This window comes from Lissotriton vulgaris, chromosome 3_1 (assembly GCF_964263255.1).
Source record: "Lissotriton vulgaris chromosome 3_1, aLisVul1.2, whole genome shotgun sequence".
NCBI classification, from domain to species: Eukaryota; Metazoa; Chordata; class Amphibia; order Caudata; family Salamandridae; genus Lissotriton; species Lissotriton vulgaris.
The window spans coordinates 250106466-250132512 of record NC_141689.1 but is presented as its reverse complement, the minus strand read 5'-3'; the positions used below and the strand labels follow the sequence as shown (position 1 = coordinate 250132512).

The 26047-nt window shown below is 46.0% G+C and overlaps 1 protein-coding gene across 1 annotated transcript in view; it reads right to left on the bottom strand.

Annotated features, from left to right (window-relative positions):
• LOC147726272 (E3 ubiquitin-protein ligase TRIM39-like) overlaps positions 1 to 26047 on the bottom strand; it is a 92756-nt gene that overhangs the window by 35371 nt on the left and 31338 nt on the right. Inside the window, exons 3-4 of the mRNA XM_086960372.1 lie at positions 23398 to 23628; positions 16807 to 16829 (exon numbers count right to left, since the gene is read on the bottom strand). Coding sequence (XP_086816498.1) covers positions 16807 to 16829; positions 23398 to 23628 — 254 coding nt within the window. The remainder of the gene's footprint in view (positions 1 to 16806; positions 16830 to 23397; positions 23629 to 26047) is intronic.

Genomic DNA, 26047 nt, shown 5'->3' with positions numbered 1-26047 from the left:
GCACCTGATCCTGCTGCGGTGTTGGCCAATCCTTATTTTTATTTTCAGCGTTGTCTGGCCAATATACAGTTTCGGACAGGGACACTGAATCAAATAGATTACATTGCAAGTATTGCAGTTTGGGAAGGCACAACAATTTACAGTGATGTTATTGAAAGTAAAACTTTTGCCTTCAATGGTGAATTCGCTCACATTACATCCCCCACACTTAGAATGGCCTAGAATAGGAGCCAGTCGCCATACTGAGTCAAGTGTAACCGGAGGACTGGGGTTGGGCAAGGCTGCTCTTACCAAGTGATCTTTCAAATTACGGCTTTTGCGAAAGGCAAACAGTGGTCTTTCGATGTTAAGACTGCCTGCATTTATTATTGGCCAGTGTTGAGGTATCGTTTTGTGTTTTTTATTGGAGATGGGTGAAAATGTGGTGACACATGCAATTCTTTCTAACTCATTTTTTGGTTTGGGAGTGAGAAGAACTTCCCGGGAGCAGTACCAGGCTCGTTTTGATGCATTTTCGACTAACTTATCAGGGTAGCCCCGTTCTTTTAGTTTGGTGGAGAGAGTAGATGCCTCTCTAAAATAATCCTCTTTGGTGGAGCAGTTGCGTCTTATTCTCAGAAATTGAGAATAAGGAAGCGAATCCCTTAGGGCCCTAGGGTGATTGCTTGAGTAACTCAGAAGCGTGTTGCGCTCCGTGGGTTTTCTGTAGAGACACGTGAGTAATTCACCTTCTGAGTGAAAAATGGTGAGGTCTAGAAAAGCAATGGATAGTTGGTCAATAGTGATAGTGAAGGTGAGACCGGAACAGTTATTGTTTAACCAGAGTAAAAACTGGTGCAAACAATTAGTGTCATGTCTCCAGATGATGAAAATGTCATCTATGTATCTCTGCCAAAGGCAAATGCCCGAATAGAAAGGATTTGCTACAGTCAGGATGCAGCCCGTTTCCAATTGATCCATAAAGAGAATAGCCCGATTTGGGGCAAAAATCGTACCCCTTGAGGTGCCTTGGATCTGTTGGTAGTAATGATTGTCGAAAGTGAAGAAGTTCCTGGTCAGACATAGTTCCAAAAGTTGGAGAATGAAAAGTGTGGGGATATTGTGAGGGCGTGGTCGTGAGTCGAGTATTTTTTGTATTACCAGTAGGGCTTCAGTCTGAGGGATGTTAGTATAAAGGGACTCGACGTCCATGGTGCATAGTAAGTCAATCTCAGGATTAAAAGGGTGATGTTCAATGAGATTAATTATTGCCATGCTATCTCTCACATAGCAGGCAGTGGATGGTCCTAAGGGCTCCAAAATTGAACCACAGGCTGAGACAATTGGGCGGCCAGGGGGGTTGGTAGGATTTTTGTGAACTTTTGGTAAGGTGTATATTACCGGGTTGCGGGGAGTTTTGACATTAAGGAAGCTGAATTCCTTTTTTGCTTAAGGCCATCCATTGTAATTTTTAGGATTAAGCCTTGTATTTCTTTAGTGGGGTTGGAGGACAATCTTTGATAGTGTTCAATATTATCAAGTTGGCATACGATTCCTACCTTGTAAGCATCTTTTTCTTGTAACACTATACCACCACCTTTATCTGCACTTTTGAGGACAAGGGACTCATTGATTTTGAGAGATTTAATCGCTTGTTTCTCTTCCAGAGAGATGTTGTAAGGAATAAAGCGTCTAGTGTTTTCCAAAATGGACAAATCCTTGAGTACCATCTTCTCAAAAGTGAGAATCTCTGCAGGGATCACGCCTGAAGTGGGAGAGAATGTGGAGGGTGGCCGAAAGGGGGTATTGGTAGTGCTAATTGGTGTGGGGTTGAGTTGAAAAAATGCTTGCAAACGAATCCGTCTGCAGAACCTAAGCAGTTCGGTCTGCAATTCTAAAAAGTTAGGTGGGATTGTAGGGACAAATGAGAGCCCTTTCTTAAGGGGGTCCGCAACATCTTAGAAAATAGCAGGTTAATAATATGTATATAAATAAAGAGATAACATTGAATATTGTAAAACATTCTATAATTATGACAACATTTTAAATTGGAGTTTACAATTTTATTTGGTATCCTTTGATTGATTCACGGGAGCAGTGAAAGTGCATCAAACAGAATATAGTATGGACATTATGTGACCTTAATTGAATTTAGAAAAGCTACATTCTTCGCATGACATTTTATTTTTGATTTTTTTGTTGTTACAAATGTAATAAAATATTTCATTATTTGCACATTGTTTGATGAATGCTTGTATCCACAAATGAGTGTACGGTTATGTAGTTCAAATTATCAAAATTGCTTAAGCCGGATTCAAATAATAACTCGGTGGTGGTCCCCAGATTCCACTAATAATTTAGAGGGGGTCCCTGGCTTTCAGTAATGATTACTTGGGGGTCCACATAAGTAAAAAGTTTAAGAACCACAGGTCTAGGCTCTTGTGACACCCGTAACTCCTTGTGAGTCTAGACTGCTTATGCCTCATATAGGCATAAACAGTCTAGGCTCCTGTAAGATGACGAGTAGCTCCTAGCATAAGCAGTCTAGTTTCTTGTAAAATGGCTTTAACTCCTAGTGTGCTATAAGCATAAACAGACTAGGTGCTTGTAAGATGACCTGTAAGCTCCTAATGTGTATGGGCATAAGCAGTCATGGATATTGTACAGATGCTACAGGCTTATGATGAGTCAGATTTGTTTGTAAGTTCCTGTATGGATGGTGCAGAGTGGGCTTCTATGGTCACTTATTGCATGACGCTTTGCTCTGTAATATCAGCATCATACATGGGGAGAGGAGGATAACCCTCATATAGCCATCCATTCATGAACTACTAACATAATATATACATGGGTGATGAGAGGAGTGTCCTGCAGGTATCGAAACCCATACCTGAAGACCCAACCTCTGCACTCAACTGACCTCAGAGGCTGTTGAGTGCTCTGCTAGTGGTTTCCACATCAGAATGTAAGCAGAAACTTCAGCAAAGGGTTGAAAGATTGCCTAGAATAAAATCCCCTGGAGAAATAACGATACAATGCGATCCCAGCAGGGTGAGGTTAGTGCAGTGCGTTGGCAGACACCTGTAGCGTGAACTACTCGGGACCTAATGCACAGTTAAGGCTAAACATGCTTGTACTCTAGTAGTGTTATTCACAGGCTTTTGTGGTGCATCCTTATTGTAAGAAGGCAGCCCTAATACTAAGTTTATTTATGCCCTTTCTAACTTTATTTTCACAATTATATTCTAAAAGTTATCTAAGGGAAGAACTGTGTTGGGGGAAATAGGGGGCTGTGCTGGGCTAAATGCCATACACCTTTATCCTACAAGTACATAGATCAAACAGTGACCCTCAGAGGGATAGGCCCGATATTTAACATTTTTATTGGTTTCCTTGTAACATTAGAGGAATGTAAAAGCTGTCACCTTGCAAGGGGATTTCTCACTAATGGTACACTATGCAAGGTAGTGCTTTCCTCTGAAACAATGTGGGGAGAGGTGTAGGGGATATAAGGAAGTTGAGGTGGGTACTCGGGCAAGGGAGGGGAGCAGACTATTATGGTGAGACGTGCAGCCCAAGGGATGGTCAGTGGTCATCCTATGAAAAGACTGGTGGGCATGAAGATAGACTGAAGAGCCAGGCATTAGGTGAGGTGAGTGTGTGGGGTTATAAGTAGAAGTGTCTTCCTCTCAAAGGCTGAGCCCCAGGGTAGATGCGAGCAGTGGCCAAGCGCTTGAGGGGTGTTGGTGGGAACAGCAGCAAGAATAAGCGGAGGAGGGTTAGGCTCCTTGTTAGGTATAGTTGATTGCAGTGTATTCTGGTAGGAAGCCCAACACTGACCGGCTCTGAAGCTCTTAACATTAGAATCTTAGACATCCGTCATGTAAAAATCTCGGTAATGTTGAATACAAGTGTTGGTGACATCCTACACCATGAAATGTTTGGATCCCTGCCCCTTATAATCTGTCCTGCACCTTCAAATACCACCGATCTCATATTTAGGAATCCCTGAAGCCCTACACCTTAAAATCTCTGGGGTTGCAATACTTGGACTCTCTACATTTTGGAGCTTTCAACTTCCCGGTATCTTAGCATCTCTGGATTCCTGTCCTTCGGAATCGCTGGATCTCTATACCTTGAAATAACTGGATGCCTGTACCTTGAAACCTCTAAACACGTACACATTGGACTCACTTAAGGCTTGCATCTTGGTGTCTCTGGGATTCTGCACATTGATTTTCTGGATTTATGCACAGTGGACACACTGAAGTTCGGCACCTTGGAATTTATGAACCTCCACACCTTGGACTCTTAAAGATCCTGTACCTTGCAGGCTCTGAGTTCTTGCACCTTGAAGTTTTAAGCTCCTGCACCTTGGAGTCTTTGAGGTTCTGCACCCCAGACTCATTGACATCTTGCACCTTGTAGGCTCTGAGGGACTGCACCTTGGAGGCTGAGTTCCTGCACTTTGGAGTCTCTGAGGTCCTGTACTTTGAAGTCTCTAAGGTCCTGCAGTTTGGAGTCTCTGCGGTCCTGCAGCTGGCAGGCTTGGATGTTCCTGCTCCTTGAACCCGACTGCAAGTTCTTGGGATATCTCATTTCAAGGCTAAACCCCATCTTTGGTTTAACTACTTCTTAGCTGCTGCTTCCAACACCTCGCAACTATGGATCCACAAATTTCCTTCTAATTCTTCATGTTCGCAAGGATCCTCATCTTCAGCAATGAACTTCTTCCAGGTGCAATTAAAGTAAAGTATCAGAGAACAAGCCCCTCTGTTAGAACCCAAGCTGCTTTTAGATTATACTAAACCACGTACTCCAAAAGTGAAATGATGTCACTAACCAGCAGGTACGCCATCTATCCAATTCCTGCCTGTGTTCTCTTGTGCTCGAATTTTCCCCTTCTCCACCTCCCTCTGTATCTCTCCCTTCTTCTCCTTCCAATCCTGTTCAACCACATTTGTCTCTTCTACCTCTCTTTTCTTTTTACCTCCTCTCTCAATAATTTAGGCCCTATCTATCCCTCTCCTTTCTCTGCTTCCAGAAGTGAGGGTTCTGGAACATTTTCAAAGATTAGAAGATCTATTTGATGCTGGCCCCTGAGGATACTGAGGACTGAAGGGAAGTCATTGAGGGACGAAGAAAGGTTTCTTAGGACTAGGAGCATATCAGAGGGACATAGTTGGGCTTATGAAAATTGGAGGAGCCATTTGAGGACTGGAACGATGTCACTAAAGAATGAGTAAAAATAAAGTGGAGAAGTTATGAAGTATACTTTTTTTTAGAATGACCATTAGATTTCTTTATACCTGTATTTTGTACATTGTGACTCAGAGACCGGTATGAGGCCCTTTCCGTGCTGAGGGTTCTAGTAAATGCAGGACATCTTAACTGAACTGCTGCTTTCACTATCCCTGAGCTGTGTCTTCAAGTGCCATTCCTTCATTTACATCTTTCTGACACTGAATGATAATACTGCAATCCATGCCCATTCTATCTCACCTCTTTCAAGTGATGCACTCCACACACTTCTAATTGTTAATCAACGTTTTTCTTTTAATGTTCTGACTAGGGATTAAACTGATGGCTTGTTGTGTAGTGCACTACACATGTGTCAGGTGAGCATGTAACCATGAAAGTAGAGGTATGCTTTAACCTTTAATTACTGCTCTAAAGCTTTCCCTTAGGAAAGACCTAGTGTTGATATTACTTCTGAACATACACCAAATGCAAGAGACTGCAAAGCCTCTGAATGTGAAGAAATGAGCCTGAATAACAAATGTATTAATACTGTAACTCAGCAACCTCCTAACTTTGCCTCAGTTTGAACAACTTTCATTGAATTTAAAAAAATATACTTTTGTTAATTTTGTGTACTAAATACCATGACAGACAAAAAACATAACACCTGCAGAGTATAGGCCAGTTAAATCGAAAACAGGTAACACGATCAAAACACGCATCCTTAGGGTCAACCCGAGAACTAATCCATGTTTCTGTATTCCATCCATGGGTCCCATATTTTCTCAAATTTCCTGGGGCATCCCCTGGCCCTGTAGGCCGTGTGTTCAGGCTGTAGTCACCAGTGCATGCCCAGCCTCTATTGTGAGACTGATTGCCGCGGTCCACATATCAGGGCCTCCTGGGCAAGGGAAAACAGTACGGTTGATAGAAGGCAGCCCTGCCTCATCCCCTTCCACAGGGAGAATGCCCCTAAATGGGACCCATTGAATTGCACTCTAGCCACCGATTTCTCATTTAGGAGATGGATGTAGGATCAAACTCTTGACCGAACCGTATCCTGTCCAATACCTCCCACAGATAACTCCATTTAACTGAATCAAATGTATCCAATGCGAATTATATAGCGGGTTCCTCCAAGACTCTTCTCCCCACCAGGCACCCAAAGAGCCGCTGCAGATAGTGGCTGGTGGGTTGCGTGGGTATGAATTTCTATTGGATGAGGTTGATCAATTGGTCAATCACCTGTGATAGTTGGTTAGCCAAAACCTAAGCCAGAATCTTGACCTCCTTATTTAGTAGAATGATAGTCCACGAAGAGGAACATTGATTTGTAGGCTTGTCCTTTTAATGGATAAGAAGAATTGTGGTGGACCTAAGGTCTCGAGGCAGATTGTCCTCCCTCTTGGTCACATGCAGCATTATGTGTAGCGGTTCACCCACCAATCTCTACATGCATCTAAAGAACTCGGGCAGAACCAATTCGTCCCTGGTGTCCTCACATTGTGCAGTTGGTGTACGACCTCCCAATTTCCTCTGTAGTAATCTCCCTGTTCAGTGCCTTCGAGTCATTTTTACTCAGTACCAGAACAGACAGATCCCTTGCGAATCTCTGGAGATCCGCTCTGCATGTCCCCCGTCCGGGACTATACCGTTCCGCAAGGTAAGCTGTGAAGACCCCAATGATATCTTCTGCAGTGTGAACCACTCTTCTTGTTGTCTACCTGCTGCATCCATCGCCTCCTCTCTTTGTGAGCCACACTAGTAATTTTCCAGCTTTATTTCCCACTTAATATAGCTTATGTTGTCCCGACCTGTCTTGAGCCTTAGCCTTGTCTTCCACCAGAGAGCAGTACTCCTTCCTAGCAAGGGTAATGCGGGTGACCCTCGTTCCAGATGGGTATAGAGTGGGGTATGGTCTGAGATCCCCCTCTGCAAATAGTGAGTGTTCCTGTACCTCTCCATTTGGGGGATGAGAATGTAATCCAGTCTAGACAGAGACCCAAAAAATTCCTTTGCATAAGAGTATTGTCTCTCCATGGGATGCATGTCCCTCCAAATGTCTTGCAGTCCCACAGTCATTTGCCCCCTCCATGCATTGCACCCTCTGGCTATCCAGTTCACCATTCATTGTGAGATTAAAAACTCCCCCTATTATGGTAGTGGCCCATGGAGCCTGCACTAACCTTGCCCCCATCTTGTGATGTTCTTGCAACAGACGTCCCGGTAAATACCATGAGGCGAGCACCATGAGTTCTCTATTCCACTCAGCCAGAAGTGCAGCGTAGCACCCCCACGGGTCTACCCATGTCTTTGTGATTGTGAGTGGGAGTGACTTCTTAACCAAGATGCCCGCACCCCTTGAGCCCGTCGAGAATCCTGAATGCACCAGGATTGTGTATCTACTGAGTCCCAAGAAGGCAGTTGTTGCCCATAAGATTAGCCTCCTACAGTATTTGGATATCGGGATTGTGCTTAGCAAAAAAGTGGGACATCACTCCGAACTTCAATTTGCTACCCAGCATTTTTAGGTTAATTAGCACCTGATGTTGTGTGTTGGGTTCTATCTCCTTTTTGTGTCATTGTGGTTTATGGTTTATTTTCCATTCTTCCTTCATCTGCCTCTAACTGTATGTGTGTCTGCTCTAGTATCAACCCCCTGCCCAACGATCCTAGGCTGGGAAGATTGAAGAACCCTCCAACCCAATGCATGTGGTGTCTGTCATCCCCCATAACCAACATCAAACCTGTGAAATTCTGGTGTCACCCAGTCCTTATCCCTTGTTTGAGGGGGTGTTGGCAGTTCATAATATCCTGTCTATAACTCACTGTTCCAGCATGTCTCTTGCCTCAGGTTGCTGCAGCACTGGGTTTTCATGTTAGTAGCCATCTGTATCTTTCTCTCTATGAGCCTTACGGTTGTCTTATGGCCTTGTCCTCCCCATCTCTGTGGATAGCAAGGATTATCCGTAGGCCCTACTGCCTAGCCCACCTCGCCAGCTTCACCCCTTCAGCCAACCCAACACCTCCTCTTGAGTAGCACAGAACCACAATGTCCCATCCTCAAGGATTCAAAGTTTTGTGGGGAATAACATTGAATATTGAAAATTAAGTTTTCTTACTTATTGTTGCCCCATATCAAATAAGCATAGTTTGGGCTGGACATCCTGCGTAAAATCCAGGAATGCCATGATTGTTTGGTTTTCATACTGTAGGAGGCCTGCCTGGTCTTTAAAGGAATCTAGCTAATATTGGTCTCAGTCTTGCACCCGGTTTAGGTGGTGTCCCAGGCACTCTGTGTGCTTTCTCTGCTGCAAAATATGGGGCAGGTTCACCTGTGTTAACTTTTGCTGTTACAAAATCTTCAATTAATGTTTCCACGCTTGTACCCGCCGCATTCTCAGGCATTCCCATGCATCTTACATTATTGTGGGGAGATCTGCCCTTGGTGTCTTCTGCCCTGGAGTGAAGCTGGCAGGTGGTCTCTTTAAGCTGGCGGACATCCACGGCTAAGGTCGTAATGGAACTGAAATATTACCTCAGTGAAGCATTAGCTATGATTACTCAGTCCACGATCTTTCCCATGTCTTCTCTGATCAGAGTGACATCTACTACTACGCTATCTATCTTAGTTTCAAGTGCAGCCCTGAACTCTTTTATGGCATTTAATAGATCTTTAAGTGTAGGGCCCTGATCGTCCAAGTTCTCCACTACTGGTGCACAAGCCGCTCCACTAGCTTCCGGTGCTTTTGGGAAGCTGTAATTTTCCGGGCCTACCTAGTGTAACTTATGACCTACAGCGGACCCCACCGAACTCAAGAATTACCGCCCCATCTCGCTCCTCCCGTTTCCTGCCAAAGTCATCGAGAAGACCGTCAACAAGCAGCTGGCCGCCTTCCTCGAGGCGAATGGATCCCTCGACCCCTCACAGTCTGGCTTCCGAGCCAACCACAGCACCGAGACCGCCCTCATCGCTGCCACCGATGACATCCGAGCCCTGATGGACAACGGAGAAACAGTGGCCCTCATCCTCCTAGACCTCTCCGCGGCATTCGACACTGTCTGCCACCGCACCCTAGTGCAGCGCCTCAGCAACGTCGGAATCCAGGAGAGGGCACTGGAGTGGATCATCTCCTTCCTCGACGGAAGAACACAGAGAGTCCGACTACCACCGTACAAGTCAGAGGCCACTGAAGTCATCTGCGGCGTCCCTCAAGGATCCTCGCTGAGCCCCACCCTCTTCAACGTCTACATGAGCCCCCTCGCGGCCATCGCACGCCAGCACAACCTCAACATCATCTCCTACGCTGACGACACCCAGCTGATCCTCTCCCTGACCAACGACCCCGCCGCCACCAGAGCCGACCTTCACGAAGGGATGAAAGACGTAGCCGAGTGGATGATGACCAGCCGCCTGAAACTGAACTCAGACAAGACGGAAGTCCTCATCCTGGGCTCCTCGCCCTCCGCCTGGGACGACTCCTGGTGGCCCCCCGCCCTGGGCACCGCACCCAACCGACAGACCACGCACGCAACCTGGGCGTCATCCTGGACTCCTCCCTCTCCATGACCAGACAAGTCAACACCGTCTCCTCGTCGTGCTTCAACATCCTGCGCATGCTACGGAAGATCTTCCGGTGGATCCCCACCGAGACCAGGAAGACGGTCACCCAGGCCCTCGTCACCAGCCGACTGGACTACGGCAACGCCCTCTACGCCGGAACCACCGCCAAGCTCCAGAAGAGACTCCAGCGGATCCAGAACACCTCAGCCAGACTCATCCTCGACATCCCACGACACAGCCACATCTCCGGACATCTGAGAGACCTGCATTGGCTCGCCGTCAACAAAAGAATCACCTTCCGTCTCCTCACCCACGCACACAAAGCCCTACACGATCAAGGCCCGAGCTACCTCAACAACCGCATCAACTTCTACGCTCCCAAACGCCATCTCCGATCAGCCAGTCACGCCCTCGCCGCCGTCCCCCGCATCCGAAGAACGACAACAGGAGGAAGGTCCTTCTCCTACCTGGCCGCCAAGACCTGGAACTCCCTCCTGACCGACCTGCGCCTGACCCAAGACCACCTCTCCTTCAGGAAGAAGCTCAAGACCTGGCTGTTCGAGGAGTAGCAGCACCCCCCCAAGCGCCTTGAGACCCTCCGGGTAAGTAGTGCGCTCTACAAATGTCTTTGATTGATTGATTGATGACCGAAACTGCCTTGTTAGCGGTCGCCGAGGAATCTCGAAGGGCTCTGGACCAGGGAGGATCAGTGGCAGTGATCCTCCTTGATCTAAGCGCCGCATTCGATACGGTCAGCTATGCCACCCTGCTGAACCGTCTCCGGGACATCGGGATCTCTGGCGATGCTCTAAGGTGGTTCGGCTCCTTCCTGTCCGACAGATCATTCCAGATCTTTGATGGGGACACAGTGTCAGCCAGCAAGCCCCTCAGCTGCGGAGTACCACAGGGCTCCTCTTTGAGCCCTGTGTTATTCAATGTCTACATGAGACCACTGGCTGGAATCGTCGAACCGTACGGCATCAAAATTGTGTCGTACGCCGACGACACTCAGCTAGTGGTATCATTGGCTCAAAAGAACATCAGTCACCCCCAAGGAGGCCTACTGAGCTGCCTAGAGGACATAAAGGAATGGATGACCAGCTCCTCCCTCAAATTAAATGGAGATAAAACAGAGCTCCTGCTTCTAGGCCCTGCCTCGCCAACACCTTTTATCTCCTTGTGGCCCCAAGCCCTGGGCACTCCCCCCACCCCCAAGGAAAGCGTCAAGAGCCTAGGAGTGTGGTTGGATAGCAAGCTGTCCTTCTCCACCCAGGCTACCAAACTGTCCGCCACCTGCTTCGGCATCCTCAAAACCCTAAGGAAGGTCCTTCCACTTCTGCCTCCAGAAGCCAGTAAAGTGGCAGTCCAAGGCCTGATCCAGTCCCGCCTTGACACAAACAATGCTCTATACGTGGGGGCTCCCGAGATGACCCTCAGGAAACTCCAGATAGTGCAAAACTGCGCAGCGCGCACTCTGTTAAAGATTCCTCGAGCTCAGTCAGCCAGATCTGCACTAAAAAGTCTACACTGGCTGCCAGTTAAACACAGAGTGTCATTCAAGGCGTTGTGCATTGCACACCGAGCATTCTGGAAAACAGGACCTGCTATTAATAGCAAGCTCGTCATCCCCTACCACCCAAACAGGAACCTCCGCTCCTCTGAGGCCCTTCTGGCAGTGGTCCCCCGAGTAAAGAGAGCCAGAGCCGGGGGTAGGATGTTCTCGGTGAACACCGCCAAACTTTGGAACACCCTCCCCCTCTCACTCCGTTCCAACCCGGACCTGCTGTCATTTCGAAAAAAGCTGAAGACCTTACTATTCACCAAAGTCTCCGAGCTATAATGTGTCACATCACCGGTCCCTTCGATTCTTACCTCCCAGCGCTTGGACGCCCCCGGGCAGCAATCGCGCTCAATAAATCTATTCCAATTCCAATTCCAATTCCAATTCCAACCCTTTTTGCCCACTGTGATCTTGCCTTATGTGGCGCCTTACCTCTTCCCCAAACGCAGGTCATGATCCTCCCCCTGACAGTCCTGTAGTTCCTCTGTAATTATGTTCTCTCTATGCCCCATTAACACCCACTCGCATGATAGTGTTGGTAGCTCCTGAAAGGGAAGACAGGACAGAGCAGAAGAGGGAGGAGAGGCGGGGCAGAGTGCCGTCCCCCACCGCCCTGGTCATGGTCTGAATTACCAGCTGCATTCGCCCCCTTGCTCTGTACAGAGAAGACAGTCCCCAGGGCAAGAATGCAGCCAGGCAGGCCCATCTCCCTGCTAAGGCGAAACAACCTGTAGCACTAACTTGCTGGCCATTACTCCTCACCAGCTATCAGTGCTCCCTGAGGAAGCCAGCTGACATATTGAAATCGTGGCTCGCCGGTTTCATTCATAAATTTTAGGATTGTGCAAGTCCCATGATCCTTTGCCCTACCAGTCAGTCCTCTCTCCATTCCTCGACGGTTGAGTGCCAGATGCTGTCCCAGAGACCCTGGATCTATGCCGCTGCAATGCTTGCTCAATGGGAGTTCACATATCGGGTGCCATGTTTCCTCAGTGCTCAAGCCATGCCCTTTGATCATTGTCTTTGAATTAGTTGCTTTCATATAGTTGCTATTTCCCAGGAATACTTTTGAAAACTGTACCCATTTTAATTTTTATTAGTAATTTAACTCTGGGTACTTGGGCCAATCCCAGTCAGATAGGCACAAGGGGTGCCTTGTATATGCTCCTTAAAGTTGGGCAAAAACTAGGGCTGTAAACCTCGATAGCCCTACATAGGCTCCTTACCAAAGAATGAGATAGGTTTAGGAAAGGGCATGCTTTTCAGACAATTCTAAAAATGAACAGTTTTATAACAGACTCCAATTCATTCTGGAAAAATGCCTTGAGAGAGAGGTCATCATACTGATGGGTGATCTCAAGGGCATGATTGAAAGCAGTAACACGGTACCGACATGAATGAGAATGGCGAATGGCTTGCAGTCCACTGTGCACTGAACAGTATGGTAATAGGTGGTAGTAAATTCCCAGAAAAAAGAATACACAAGGCAACAATGGTGTAACCAGACCATTCAACAGAGAATAAGATCAGCCATGTCTGCATTGCCCAGAAGAGCCTGGAGGTGCCAGCATGATGTAAGAGTGATGAGAGGAGCGGATGTGGCATCCGACCACCCCTTGTCATGACCAGGCTAAACCTAAAGCTGAAGAAAGCATTCTGGAACCGACAAACGAAAGCCAGCGATATAACCACCCTCCTCCAAGAGAGAATGAATACTCAGTCACTCTAAAAGGTTTCAAGTCCTGCAAGAATTAGAGGATGACAGAGACCCAGTTGAAAGTCAGTGGGAGTAGATCAAAGAAACAGTGACATCAACCTGCCAGGAAAAAGTGGTTCCCAAGAAACACCAGCATAAAGAATGCATCTCCACCAAGACTCTGCAAAAAGCAAGCAAGAAAGAAAAAGAAAGCTGCTGTCAACACCAGCCGGAAAAGAGCAGAAAAAGCAAAATCTCAAGATGAATACACTAGAACCAACCAGGAAGCAAAGAGAAGCTTAAGCGCAGAAAAGTGAAGTGTCATCGATGGTCTTGTCACGGAAGCCCAGAAAGGAGCAAGCCATGGAAATTTGAAAGAACTCTACAACATAACAAGGAAACTCTACTGTAGATATAGCAAGCCAGAAAGACCTGTTAAATGTTTAGAAGGATCTGAGAATAGGAAAAGGTGCCATCAGGCCCAAAGGCGGTAGATCTGATCAAGATCCCCAGGAAAGGTGACCCGAGTAACTGCACAAACTACAGAGGGATAACTCTTCTACCAACATCAGGCAAAGTGTTCAACAGAGTCATCCTGAACAGAATGAAGGAACAAGTCGACGCTCCGTTACAAGACCAGCAAGCTATCCTAAAGATAGATCCTGCACAGGCCAGATTGGAACACTGACTATCATCGTTGAGCAGTCGATGGAATGGAACTCACCCCTCAATGTCAACTTCATTGACTATGAGAAGGCATTCTACAGCATGGACAGAGAGACCCTTTGGAAACTCCTCTGCCTCTACAGTATGCCAGATAAACTCGTAAACATTATCAGGAACTCTAACGAGGGAATGATCTTCAAGATAGTCCATTGAGGCCAACTCATGGACACCTTCCAAATGAGAACCGGCATCCAACAGCGTTGTTTGAGCTCCCTTTTATCTACCTGCTGACCATAGACTGGATCATAAAGACATCCAAAACAAGGATAAGAAATGGTATCTAGGGGACACCTTGGATGCAGCTTGGGACCTGGACTTTGCAAACAACTAAGCCCTACTCTCCCATACCCATCCGCAGAAGCAATAGAAGACCGACAAAGTGGCAGCCACATCAGCACAACTTGGCCTCAAAATCAACAGGGAAAAACCAAGATCCTGAAGGCTAACTCGGCTAGCACAACTGCAGGCACTCTTGTAGGAGATGCACTGGAAGAGGTTGAGGCCTTCACCTACGTGGGCAGTCTCTTAGAAAAGCAGAGCGGCACATGCACCAATGTCATGGGAAGAATCTGCAAACGAAGAGTTGCCTTCACTCAGCTAAAGAAGATCTGGCGCTCCAAAGACCTGACTCTTCAAACCAAGATCAGGGTTTTTCACACCAATGTAAAAACGGTCCTTCTGTATGGAGCAGAAACTTGGAGGACAGCAGTGACCACCACCAACAAAGTCCAGACCTTCTTCAACACATCTCAGAAGAAAATCCTCCAAATCCGCTGGCTAGACACCATCAGCAACAACGACCTGTGACAGCAGACTTTCTCCCTGCTCATGAAGAAATCATGAAAAGGCGCTTGGGCTGGAGAGGTCACAACTTCAGTAAGCCTGCATCAAACAACACCAGGCACGCCGTCACCTGGAACCTTCAAGAGAAAAGGAAAAGAGGAAGGCCAAGAAACACCTGGCATTGAGACCTCGAGGCTGACTGCACGCCCTGTAGTACGAGTGAAAGAAAAGTCCAGGACAGGGATGGATGGAGAGTCCTGGTTGATAGCCTATACTTAAAGAGAGGGAGTAGGTATAAGTAAGTAAGCAAGTTAGAGGAATTTAGACAATTCTAATGATGTTTCTAAGCACTTGAGGGCCGTTGAGGATTGGCACAGGCTTCAGGATGTTTTTAAGGAGGTTTTGAGTACTCGATGGTTTGTGGAAAAACGACAGTAGTTTTCGGTGGACAAAGTTACTTTTTGTGGACATAAAAGAGTGTGCCTGGGCTCAGGGGGTATTTTCAGAAAACTGGGAGTTTACTAAAGTTTCAAGGTCATGTTGAAGAACTCAACTAAAATTTCTTAGAATGAAAAGTAGTTTTAAAGACTGTGGATGTTTTAAGAATAGGTTGAGGGTTCTCAACACTGTTTGGAGCTTTTGAAAGACAGAAAAGTAGCTACAATGTGATCTACATATAATGATAGCATGTGCTGTTGCGGCTCCTCCGCTAAGGCGGGAGAGCATCGCCCACTAGTTCTTGAGCAGAGCAAAAAATGGACTATGGAAACGCTCTGTATGCAGGGCTTCAAAAACAGTTACTACTAAAGCTCCAGCGCCTCCAGAACGCTGCAGCCAGGCTAGTTTTGGACATACCCAGATTTGAGCCGGTGGCTCACAGATTGAGCAGTCTCCACTGGCTAACAATAGAGAAGAGAACTCAATTTAAGTCAGCGTGCATGGCATATAAGGCCTTGCATGGTTCAGGCCCCCCTTTTCTGAAATACAACCTAAGACAATACGACCCACCCAGGACCATCAGGTCTAGTAGTGCTATGCTACTCAAGACCCCCAGATTTAAACAACTCAGATGGGGGGGGGGGGGGGGGGGGGAGCTTTGTTTTGCACACAGCAAAGGCCTGGAATCAGATACCAGTAGCAATGAAAACAGTCCATCACTGCTATCTTTCCGAAAGTCCCTAAAGACCTGGCTCTTTTCAAAATAATCTTGTCCAAATAAACCCCGGCATCTCTGGCGTACGTTCTTCTCCCATCCTCAGCAGTCTTAAGTCATTTTTTAGCGCCAAGACGCCCACGGGCATTAGTGCGCTCTACAAATCTGATAATCAAATCAAATCAAAAAAGGAATATAATAATAACAAGAAGTTATTATCATTTTATTTTCACTGAAGCCTGTTAGGTGCGGGGTGGAGCTGGGCTCACCACAGAGGACGCAGGAGTGTTTTGAACTTCCTCTCTACATGAGCATGATGGCTTGGCCAGCCCTCTAGGGCCGGCCAAATAGCCATGCACACTTGCCATGTTCTCCATTGGGCTGTGTTGCACAGACTGAGGAAAACATGCCTAGCCTCCCCAGGCACTGCTTGAGCAGCCAAACAGGCCGCTCCGATCAATCACGACGCTGCTCCTACAGCGTCATGATTGGCTGGCAGAGTACAGAAGCGTGGGTGCTTCCGATGCTGCATGAGGAAAGAGGAGAGGTGTACGCCAGCGGGAGAGGTGTGTGGCTGTTGCGGAGGCATCAAAGAAGGTACTTTTTTTTATCTCTCCCGCCACCCCACCACCCTAGTTCAGAGACAGCCACTACTGAGCATGTGATACTATTGCTTCGGCAGGAATATAGCACCTTACATTCCATACGATTACAATGTGGTCACTACAATGATCACGTTGTAACATTGCAGTATATTACAACGCAAGTCTTTACATCGACTTGCTGTAGGGGGCGCGCTGGACTTAGTAACAGTATAATTTACTATTCCAACTTCAGTTTGCGCAACAGTAGGGTAGGTGTTGGAATAGTAAATTATACTATTCCTTAAATTAGTGTGCCCCCTTTAGCAAGTCAATGTAATGACTTCTGTTGTAATGTACTGCAATGTAATAACACAGTGGTTGTAACTTCTGCGTTGTAATTGCATACGTTACACATGTAATGGCTATTTCCCCTTTGGCAGCATAGTGGTTTGGAGATTTCCACAGTACAGCCAGACCTGTTCCTTACACTCACAGAGGAGGATAATAAACCAACCTTACCTGTCCAGGGTGCTTTTAACTTCCTGAAAAACAGAAGAACAGACAAAAGGACATCAGTTTCCATGACAGATTTTAAATATCTCGCAGCAGTGTAGGTATCATGTAAGTTGTGAATTTCAAGTTTAGTTAAACACATATGCACAAGTAGCTCAGCCAAGGAGACATTAGTGGGATGATCTGACGCCTCAACACACAGAATCTGTGATATTCTGAATTGGAGGTATTAAATAGGTATGGATTACGCATTCTGTGATAATCCTTTTATTTGTTCAAACTTTGGGAGCAGGTGTTTGGGGGTTGGTTGGCGTGCAGCAAAATATCATCCTCTGATCCTGGACGTGTATCAACGTAACAACTGTTGCGCTTACCACTGGGAAGCATCCCTTTAGTGGACAGCCGAGGTCACAAATGGAAAACCTTAATCAATTTGATCCCAAGTCAACTTCTGTTTTCATTTGAGATTCTTTATTTGTCTTCAAAATATTTGTGTCTCATGTTGTAATTATCCACATAACTCATGTGAAAACATAAACCATATGCATCAATGGTGAACGTCAAACGAAGATTACAATTATCCCCAATGCATTTCGGGCCTATTGATGCCCTTCATCAGGAGATATGTTCCTGAAAAACAATAAACCGAGGCGAAAATGAAACAACTCCTGTTTCCTTGATTTATTGTTTTTCAGGAACATACCTCCTGATGAAGGGCATCGATATGCCCGAAATGCATTGGGGATAATTGTAATCTTTGTTTGACGTTCACCATTGATGCATACGGTTTATGTTTTCACATGAGTTATGTGGATAATTACAACATGAGACACAATTATTTTGAGGACAAATAAAGAATCTCAAATGAAAACAGAAGTTGACTTGGGATCAAATTGATTAAGGTTTTCCATTTGTGGCCTAGGCTTGGCACTGAAGTGAAGCTTCCCAGTGCTAAAGCGCAACAGTTGTATATTCTGAATAGTGTCAAGGGACACAGCAGTTTGCAATAATCCCAAATGAACCCAAAAGACAGCAGAGCTATCAAATTTTGAATGAAGGCAGATGACAGTACAGTCTGTGATATTCTGAATGTGGCATGTGACAAAATCTGTAATATTCTGCATGGAGTCACATGACAGAACAATCTGTGATATTTTGAAAGGCTTCTCTTTTCAGCAAAATCTGTGATTTTATGAATAGTGTAAAGTGACACAGCACACTCTTTAATATTCTGAATTCTCGTTCACTTATTCTGAATTGGATCACTTGACATAGTCTGTGATGTTGAAAATATCATGACCCAGCACTGTCTGTGATATTTGGACCTGCATCACATGTTGCAGCAGTCTGCTGAATACATTGGGGGTACAGTGTGTGATGTGCTAAATGGGTTTACATGACAGCCTCATATTCTAATTCCAGGTCATATGACAGCATATTCTGTGATTTTCTGCATGGAGGGGGTCACATGACAGTCTGATAATTTGAATGTGACACAGCATAGTCTGTGATGTTCTGCATGAGGTCTCAAGACACAGAAATGAGACATTATGAATGGGATCATATGGCAGTGTCTTATATTCTGAATGGGGTCACATGACAGTGTGTGATATTCTGAATGGGGTCACATGACAGTGTGTGATATTGTGAATGGGGTCCCATGACACTGTGATATTCTGAATGGTGTCACATGATAGTGTGTGATATTCAGAATGGAATTACATGACAGCGTGTGATATTCAGAATTGGATCACATAACAGTGTGTGATATTCAGAATGAGGTCACATGGCAGTGTGTGATATTCAGAATGGGGTCACAACAGTGTGTGATATTCTGAATGGGGTCACATGACAGCGAGTGATATTCTGAATGGGGTCACATGACAGTGTGTGATATTCAGAATGGGGTCACATAGCAGTGTGTGATATTCTGAATGGGGTCACATGACAGCGAGTGATATTCTGAATGGGGTCACATGACAGCGAGTGATATTCAGAATGGTTCATATTCTGAATGGGGTCACATGACAGTGTGTGATATTCAGAATGGGGTCACATAGCAGTGTGTGATATTCTGAATGGGGTCACATGACAGCGAGTGATATTCTGAATGGGGTCACATGACAGCGAGTGATATTCTGAATGGAGTCACATGACAGCGTGTGATATTCTGAATGGGTCACATGACAGCGTGTGATATTCTGAATGGGGTCACATGACAGTGTGTGATATTCAGAATGGGGTCACATAGCAGTGTGTGATATTCTGAATGGGGTCACATGACAGCGAGTGATATTCTGAATGGGGTCACATGACAGCGAGTGATATTCTGAATGGAGTCACATGACAGCGTGTGATATTCTGAATGGGGTCACGTGACAGCATGTGATATTCTGAATGGGTCACATGACAGTGTGTGATACTGAACGGGATCACATGCGGGTCTGCGAGGTTCTGAGCACAGGGACACAGCACAGTCTTTGTGCATTTTGAATGTGTCTCCTCTCTCCTTTAGTTTCATTATTCCACACTTTCTACCAATTTGACGCCCATGGTCACTCTTTAAGGACCTTGAGCACAGGTGTCTGGAAGCCGACAGTGGCGGGGCGCAGAGGCTCATTGCATAGTTGGGGCAGCAGGTCTGATGCTGAGGGGAACCACTGGCTGCAGAGGAGGGGATCCCCCGATGCCGTAGGACCGTGGTTCCCAAACTGTGCGCCGCGGCACCCCGGTATGCCGTTACGAGTTGCCAGGGGCGCCGCGGCACATTGTGGGAAATTGCAGTGGCAGCGCTAGAAATTTAGAAATGCCACCTGCATAATCGTGTAAAATCTGCCGCTTTAAGGAAACAGAAATGGAAAGAAAGGGTAGTCTGATCTTTAAGCAACGTGCAGAGTGGAGCTGCAGTGGCTCTTGGAAGAGGTGAAGAGGTGAAACAACAGCAAGGCCTCATTAACATGCAAATTGTCTTTTAAAGACCTGTGAAGTGCTCGGGTGGGGCTGCTTGTGTGCCCAGGAAGCTGTCTCATCCCAGGCTGCCACACACCACAGAGGGGGGAGGGGGGCTAACGCCCTTTGAGTCCAATGGGTGTTGCGAGCCTGAGTCTGAGGGCACAAAGAGAACAGGCATGGAGATAATGGATAGAGGGCACGAAGGGAGCAGACATGGAGGAAAGGGGCAGACTTAGAGCACGAAGGGAGCAGGCATGGAGCAAAGGGGCAGTCTCAGGGCACAAAGGGAGCAGGCATGGAGGAAAGGAGCCGTCTCAGGGCACGAAAGGAGCAGGCATGGAGGAAAGGGGCAGTCTCAGGCAGTCTCAGGGCATGAAGGGAGCAGGCATGGAGGAAAGGGACAGTCTCAGGGCACAAAGGGAGAAGGCATGGAGGAAAGGGGCAGTCTCATGGCACGAAGGGAGCAGGCATTGATAGAAGGGAGAGTCAGAAGGCACGTATGGAGATGGCATGGACTGTAGGGGTAGTCGGAGGTCACGAAGAAAGGAGGCATGCACAGAAGGGGCAGTCTGAGGGCGCGGGGGCAGGCATGGACAGAGGGGGCAGTCAGAGTGCAACAGGAAGTACTCCAGAGGTCGGGCTTACATCCCCACCCACCTGTCCACCGTTAAAAAAATGGGAGGGAGCCACGGCCAATTGCCAATTAGGTCAAGGGAGCCACGGGTCAAAAAGTTTGGGAACCACTGCCGTAGGAGGTGGCGGAGGAACAATTGGTGCTCCGAAGGGAAACACGCGCAAAGGCGGCACATCCTGCTAAAACTGATGCATTACTAGAAATAAGTGGCTGCGTTCCAGAGAAACAACTAGCGTCTGTACTCAAAGTATACCATGACTTGTAACCGAGTTACATGGAATTGAATGTACTCCTGCAGATGAACAAGGGTTATGGATAAAGCACAGGTTTAGATCCTGCCGTCTCTTGTTTCTGTTACAAAACGTCTACCCATACAAGCTAACACTAGAACTGGGTATAACCAGTGCTCGCAAAAAGGCACATTTGCCAACTCTACCATGGTGTTTTTATTTAACAGACGTGACTCAAATGCTCTCAGGAAAATTTGAATTGGAACAGACTCAGCCATGATATTTTTTTCTAAGCAAAAAGTCAGAATTCCTTCTGAATTGTTTGAAAAAAATGTGAAGAACAAATTATGAAAAGAATGGACTGAAGTAATTCCAATTAGGAGCTCTTTAAGACCACGAGCCTTAAAGCTTACTTACTGTTTGGATAAACAGCACTGAACCAAATTAAAAAGCATGAAACCCATTGCAGATAGGGCTTTAACATACAGTATGCAACCATATTTCACAATAATTGACCATTATTCTTAGAAATGTCTGTCTCATAGAATGGTTTCTGTCCATTCTATTCCATTTCTGTCTCATTGGATGGTTTATGGCCTATTCTATTTCTGTCTCGTAGAATGGTTTCTGATCATTGTATTCTATTTCTGTCTCATTGGATGGTTTCTGACCTTTCTATTGTATTTCTGTCTCATTGTATGGTTTATGGCCTATTCTATTTCTGTCTCTTAGAATGGTTTCTGATCATTCTATTCTATTTCTGTCTCATTGGATGGTTTCTGGCCATTCTATTGTATTTCTGTCTCATTGGATGGTGTGTGACCTATTATATTTCTGTCTCATTGGATGGTTTGGGACCTATTCTATTTCTGTCTCACTGAATGGTTTCTGACCTATTCTATTTCTGTCTCATTGGACGGTTTATGGCCTATTCCATTTCTGTCTCGTAGAAGGGGTTCTGATCATTCTATTCTATTTCTGCCTCATTGGATGATTCCTGACCATTCTATTGTATTTCTGTCTCATTGGATGGTTTCTGACCTATTCTATTTCTGTCTCATTGGACGGTTTATGGCCTATTCCATTTCTGTCTCGTAGAAGGGGTTCTGATCATTCTATTCTATTTCTGTCTCATAGAATGGTTTCTGATCATTCTATTCTATTTCTGTCTTATTGGATGGTTTGTGAATTATTCTAATTCTGTCTCAGTGGATGGTTTCTGACCAGTCTATTCTATTTCTGTCTCAAGTCAAGTCAAGTCAAAAACCACTGTATTCGATTATTTAAAATCATAAAAGTATGCTATACATATACAGAAACATTAAAAATCTGATAAAATCTGTTATACAAGCTAAAAACGCAATTCATATACAATTAAAAAAGCGTAATCAATCATGCCCACGTTTAAGCAGTTGATAGGGATGCAATTTCTATTGCTGTCTCATTAAATAGTTTCTGACCTATTCTATGTATATCGCACTGAACGGTTTCTGACCTACTCTATTTCTGTCTCATTGGATGGTTAATGACCTATTCTATTTCTGTCTCAATGGATGGTTCGAGACCTATTCCATTTCTGTCTCAATGGATAGTTTCTGACCATTCGATTCATTCTATTCTATTTCTGTCTCCTTGAATTGGATGGGTTCTGACCTATTCTATTGCTGACTCATAGAATAGTTTCTGACCATTCAATGAACAATTTCTGTATTGATCTGCGCACACGTGGTTTGCCATTATAAGAGGAGATGGGATGGTACTAGTTGGGTTGACCAAAACTACACACATTGGAGTAATTATATTCTGAGTCACAACTGGTTCTTGAATGTAACCAGTGCTCCTTGTTAACCATTAATTAGGAACATGTCAAGTATGTTATAATCATGATTTTTTAATTTAGGAACATAATTGAAATGTATGTATATATTTTATACAGTTTTAAGGATGGTCATTGTTGGGAGGTTTTATAACAATAAAAAAGAATCTATAACTACATTGTGAATGCGGTCACGCGACACAGTGTGATATTTTGAATGGGGTAATGTGACGCAGTATCGTTTATGATTTTCTGAATGGGGTCACACACGTGGTACTCTGAGTGGTGTCACATGCTGCGGGATAAAAGATTAAATGATGCAGCTTAGTCTGCAATATTTCAAATAGGATCACATGACAGGGTCCAATTTGTGATGTTCTGAATATTGTCACACGGCACAGCATCGCATGTGACAATTAGAATGGGGCCACATAAGACGGCACAGAGTCTGATATTTTGAATGGGGCCCCATGCCAGCACAGTTTGTAATATTTGATATTCTGAAAGTGTTGAAATGGCACAGCAAAGAATGTGACATTCTCAATAGGGTCATCAGACACTCCAAAGTCTCATTTTCTGAATGTGGTGACAGGATAGCATCATTTGACATTCTGGATGGGATCACATGTGATATTCTTAAAGAGATTACATGATATCAAACAGTCTGACATTCGGAATGGAATCACATGACCCAGCCTACCATCATTTTGGGTCGGGCTCTCAGTATGCAAGGAGGTTGGTCTATACTGAAGCTGCCTGCACATTACAATGGGATATCAGAAGAGAAGGTTTTGTTATTAGTTGAACTTGTCTGTATATTTTGTTGGGTTATCAGAATACAGGAGGTCACGGTGAAGTAACCCCGTCTGTTGATCATACATGTCCCCTGCTTACATTCAACACCTTACACACCACGTGAATGTAGCACTTTAGTATTGTTTTGTATTTACCAAGCAGTGTCTCACCTTCAGGAGTTCCAGTGCTGGTTCCTTGCACTTCCTCTCTAGATCTATTATCAAGGCATTGAGAGAGGTGATTTGATTGGACACTTTGGAGATATTTGCATTTTCTGCCATGCTGATTGTCTTCTCCATCTCCTCCAGTCTCCCGGTCAGTATCTGTTCTTTATGTCTCAGGAGCTGGCGCAGCTGTTCAATCTCAGATGCAATGTTCTCCTTCTCAGCTCTCACCTTGTTCTGTCAGCATCAAATGAAAGATGGTTAGATACTGGGAGGCTTTCAGTGAGCACCGCCATCTTTACGCTGCAGCCCTAAGTGTGTATGGGGGAAGGGCAAGGGTGTTCTGTCAGAAACTGACAAAAGGAGGTGCCATATTTAGAGGTGCATAGGTGCTAAGCTAAGCAAGAAAAACATGTTTTTCAACTGCATACTTTTTCTACCTTCCTTTCTCTGTCTTTGTTCTCCGCTCCCACCAGTACACAACTTGGTAGGAAAAATGGATGCTGAACAGTACAGGATCGGCGCACTCTGGTTGCTGGGGGGCGGGATGATGCCGGTGACTGGGAGACTCAAGTGACCTGAGTGTTAGACTGAGATAAGAACATAGAAGGGGCAGATGCTACTCTGTTGGTATGTACAGTATTGGTCAGACAATTCAAACTGTCAAAGTCCTTGAGAATAAAGATGTAAAGGCTGAAGCCAAACTAACACCATATGCGCCCTCTAACCCTACATAAGAATGCAGGTCCCAGTCTAGTCACCCCTGCCCCCCAAGCCTTGTGTTAATTCGATATAAATAGTCAGATTGCTCTGTTTGCTGTGCGACAACTGGCAAACACATACTTCCTGCCATGTATATGCTTCCTAAATGTGCTTGACAAGGGACCAATCGTCAGGGCGGATGGAAATACGATTAAAAATACAAACTTCGCAGGTGACTCGTGCTCAGGTGCGCCAAAGGCAGTTGACCTGCCTGACTGCATACCGCCCACTCCCTACTGCCCTGTGCATCTCCCACCAACACAAGCCCCCAGTGGGCTATGCACTGTCCATAACCCTCCCCCCACCACCCCATGAGCTGTGCTCTTCCCAACAACACAGGCAATCCTCCCACTCAGCTGTGTAATGCCTAAGCACACATATCCCAGATTGAGCTGTGCACTACCCACCCACACAGACCCCACAGCCGTCCAAAGAGCTGTGCATTGTCCCCCACACAGACCTCCCACTCCGCTATACACTGAACATGGCCCTTCACTCCACTGTGCACTGCCCACCTACACAGACCTCTCTGAACTATGCCCTGCTCACCCTTCTTCCCCCTCAGATGTGCACTACCCACTCACACTGACCCCCCAGAGCTGTGTGTTGCAAACAGCCACCTCAGTTTGCTCTGCACTACCCATCCAACCCCCACCACTGAACTGTGCACTATCTACTCACACAGACCTCTATGGAGCTGTACACTGCCCACCTACACAACCCTTCACTGAGCTGGGATCTGCCCACCCACACAACCCTCCACTGATCTGCCTACTACCACCCATGAAGCCCCCCACTGAGCTGCATAGTACCCACCTACATAGCCCTTAACTGAAATATGCACTCACACCTACACAGCCTCCACTGTGCCCTGCACTGCCCTCCTGTCTTCCCAACTGAGCTGTATACTGCTCACCCACAAAGCCCCACACACAGTGAGCTGTCTGTGCACTGCCCACCTAACCAGAACCTTACTGAGTTGTGCACTACCCACCCACGCTGCCCTCCACTGAGCTGTGCATAACACACCTACATCTTCAAAGAGCAGTACACTACCCACCAACACAAACCCTCACTGGGATGTGCATTGCTCACCCACCTAGAAGCCAAAGAGCACCTGTTACATTATGTTGAGCACTGCCTACACGAAGCGTCTCACTCAGCTCTGTACTTTCCACCCACGCCAGCTCCCCACTGAGCTGTGCTCTGTTCACCCATACAGCCGCATTGAGCTGTGCACTGCTCAACCCCTTAGCTCCTCAGTCAATCTGCCCACTAAAGTGAACAATGCCCACCCACACAGACCAGGACTGAGGTATGCTCAGCCAACCCACAACCTCACTAAGCAGCACATTTCCCACCCACACGGCTCCTCAAATGAGCAGCACCCACCCACACATCTTTATGCACAGTGCTCTCTTCCACTATTGCACTTTATTTTTTCCCCCTAAGAGGTAGGAATGGTATTTTCCATGTTGGAATGGGAAAAGTTTGTAGTAACCTTTTCTTGAATATGTATTGGTTAGTGTAAAGATGATTTGTACGTTCACTTTTTAGCCAGGAATGAGCTGTCTTACTATATTAATGGACTGCAGGTTTTGGCTAATAAAACGAGTTCCAGCTGGTTCAGGTGGACACTTAAAGCACAATCACTTTTTGATAATGAGAGCTCTTTATGCAGGAGATACTCCGGGGGTTGCAAGTTACATGATATTCAGCACGGTGGGGGAAGGGGGGTAAATAGATGTGCGACCAGGTGCAGAGACAACAGACCGTTGTTTTCTGGGTGGTTGAGGAGGCAAAGTATGGGCTACCTCCTTCCTCAGGTAGCTCGGGGAGGGAGGGCTGGTTGGGCTAAGGGGTGAAGCATCACAAACAAAATGGGTGGGGGAAC